General features: G+C 38.5%; 1 protein-coding gene across 1 annotated transcript; it reads left to right on the forward strand.

Annotated features, from left to right (window-relative positions):
• Positions 1-1,594: 1,594 nt before the first annotated feature.
• LOC133895989 (uncharacterized) lies at positions 1,595-2,795 on the forward strand. Its single transcript, XM_062336512.1, has one exon. The coding sequence runs from the start codon at positions 1,926-1,928 to the stop codon at positions 2,151-2,153; it is 228 nt and encodes a 75-aa protein (XP_062192496.1). The 5' UTR covers positions 1,595-1,925; the 3' UTR covers positions 2,154-2,795.
• Positions 2,796-3,316: the final 521 nt, after the last annotated feature.

Here is a 3,316-nt window from a genome sequence, read left to right on the forward strand (position 1 = left end):
ACTTTCAGTGAAATTTAACAAAAGAATTAAAAAATTGCTCAATATTGTAAAATTAATAATTAATTCATATGAGCTTCAAATAAAGTGAAACAAATTTTGTTGTTTTTCTTGTAGCATTATCTGCATGATAAAAGTATTGATACTCATAAAAAAAGTTGAATATTTTCTGTGAGAAAATGTATTTGCTAAATATATTTAAATGCATAATTAATTCTTTGCTAATCCAAAAATCATGAAACCAATTTTGTTAGTCTTCTTACATGATCCTATATCTTTTAAAAATACATGAAATCATGAAATAGTTATCGTAACATGCATGGCTGTATAAATGTTTGCAACTTGATTAATTCATAATTAATCCATCACACCTCCAAAATTAGTTAAACCACTTTTATTACTTTAGTTATAATATGCTTTATGTAGGAAAAATATTGGTAGAAATGAAAAGGTTAATTACAGTGTCGTTTCTTAATATGTTCACTTTATAACTGTGAACTTTGTAAAAATTATGAGGAAATTAATAAGACTCTGAATAAAATTAAACTAATTTTAAAGATCTCTTAAGATACGTCTAAAAAAATATATCTATTTGCATGTTAAGTTTTTCCTTAATATGATGGGTCAAATCATCCCGTTCATATAGCCAATTTTAGCATTTTTCTTTTTCTCAAACTTCCTCTCCATGAAATATGATGCAAATAATAATATTTTTTAAAAAAAACACAAACTATCGTAGAATTGTCTCTAATATTTTTAGAATTTTTTGTGTTTATTTATTTATTTATTTTTGAATTTTTTGAATTAAAATTCGAAAACCGATCGAATTTTGAATGCGGTGTGCACCAAATTTACCGATATTCACGGAGCGGTTTTTAACGTATTTTTGAACCCTGGACGAGGGAGGATACATGCATTAATTTCCCTTTCTCACGTCTTTTCAGCCGAGGAAAACTCGCAAAAATGGGCGAATTGAAGCAATTTGCGTGGATACCCATTGATTCGAAACTCGGTCGATTTAACTGGTGGAATTGAAAGAGCAAATGAAAGGGGCCAGCTTTTTGTAAACAGGTAAGGTTAGGGGTCGCGTCAAAACACCTTAGTTATTTAATCCAAGCGATAATGCATGCAGCCATCATGTGTTTCTTTAACTAGTAAATCAAACTAGCATTGCTTAGAAAGAGAAGAAACAATTATCACGACGTTCCAACGGTTGCATTGACACAAATCAATGTCATGGTCAAAATAGACAAAACATTTTATTATACGAGTTTTACCATTATCCTTGACAACTAAACACCTCTCTAGTGGCAAGTAAAACTAACCGAGCCGTGTTTATTGGACCAACTTGAGACCTGTTAATGCGAGCACAATCTAAACACAGGGCACATCTTGCCAAGCCATGCTTGGGCCCTACCATGCTGTCATCATGCCTAGACCAAAAGCTCAGCACGTGAACCAGCACGACACAGCACACCACAGTTCGTTTAGCTAATAGATATGACCAGATCATGTCTAAATGGATTTGAGCCGTATCATGTCGGGCCAGGAATAATACATATGTCACTTCCCAATATAGCCTTCCCCAAACACGAAAAGTAATCAGCACTGATGCATATATGGGCCTGCCCATTTGTGAATGGATAGATCTTACACCTGATGCCACGAATATGCAACCACCCTGTACTGTGTTTGTTGTGCGTGTGTGAGACAAAGCAAAAGACGGGGCAGTAGGTAAACGCACACCATCACATGACCATCGCTCACTCTTGCAGGCCATCTTGTTTTCCTTGTGCCTAGCCGTCTTCTACACATTTGCCTCTTCTTCCAATCCAACTAGCTAGTCCCATCGATCGTTCCACTTCTGGCTCCCTCTCATCATCTGCCTCAAGGTCCTCAAGAAGCGAGAGAGAGAGAGAGAGAGAGAGATGGCAGCAGCAATGGCGGTGGCGTGCTGCGGGCTGGAGGAGGAGACAGTGACGGGGGAGCAGAAGGCGCCGGGGGCCTGCCCGCGGTGCGGCGGCGCGGTGGTGGCCACGGACGTGGAGAGCGCGCGGCGGGTCCTCTGCTGCCTCCCGCTCTGCGTCAAGAACAAGCGCAAGTTCTCATGCGCGCGATGCCGCCGCAGCCTCGCCGCGCTCTACCCCCACGCCTAGCTCTATTACCATGTCAAAGCTAGCTCACTGAGATTGCAGTTCATGCTTACTGCTTAACTACCTTCTTAATCATCGACGATTGTCACTGAGATTGAGCTGTTGGGATTAACTAGCTAGTTAGTACTTGCACTTGAAGTAGTTTGTAACCTGTTCATTAGGTTTGATGATGGCTGTTAGTTATCATGTTGATGCTGAACCCATCTTCAGGTTTTAGCTTCTTAATGAATTTCTTCATGTATTCTCTCCTTTTGATATATGTTCCATTCATATCGTATTTCTCATGGATTTTTCCTTGGGATTTTGCAGCGGCCACCTCATTACTGGATAGTCCTTTGCATCTCATCCTTTTGCCCTTTGGACAAAATGTGATAATACATTATTTCCCTTCTGGTCTAAAGTGCTTAAAGAGCTAGGTTGCTTGCAGTGCTTTCTTGCCTCGGATGGACGGCGTACGTTTCCATCAAGCTACCATGCTTTGACGTTTCCATCAAGCTACAATCCTTGAAGGAAAAAATCCCACAAACTCTCATTGTGTTCGAGAGAGAAAAAGATAAAGACTTACATGTCTTATTTTGTGGCTTTAGACTATGATGGCACAGATAGTTGTTATATCTGTATGACAAATAATATATTTCAATCATAGACGTGAGAATTTTGTAGTGAAACAACAATTTTTTTATGAAAATACAATAATATTCATAAATAGACAATAGAATATGCTCTACCTGTCTACGCGACTGTAGTTTCATCTTTAGCCACAAAGCTACTTTCGGCTATTCCGTTAGTTCGAACTTTCGAGAATAAAGGAAGTCCTCGACTCCATAACAACACAAGAACCAAATCATATGCATGGATTATTTAGGATTTGTTTGGTAGAGTTTTGGAAGCTATTAAAGGTTGTTTGGTAGAATTCTGGAAGCTGATTCCGCCTCAGATTCAACGAGAACTGTACCAAACGTCCTGTCGTAAAATCGATTCTGTGGCAGAATCAGAGAGAATTATTCCCACGTTTTGTACTGCGAGGTGAGAGTTGAAAAATCTAGCTTCCACCGATTCCCGACTGATTCTCCTCAATTTCAACACAATCTTCTCTCAGAAATCACTTCCACCACTTATATACCAAGCAATTTCACAAACATAATCATTTTTACTATAGAATCTAT

This window comes from Phragmites australis, chromosome 16 (genome assembly GCF_958298935.1).
Source record: "Phragmites australis chromosome 16, lpPhrAust1.1, whole genome shotgun sequence".
Classification (NCBI taxonomy): Eukaryota; Viridiplantae; Streptophyta; class Magnoliopsida; order Poales; family Poaceae; genus Phragmites; species Phragmites australis.

Coding starts and splice junctions, on each gene's coding strand:
- LOC133895989 (XM_062336512.1), top strand. CDS start 1,926: ATGGCAGCAGCAATGGCGGTGGCGTGCTGCGGGCTGGAGGAGGAGACA.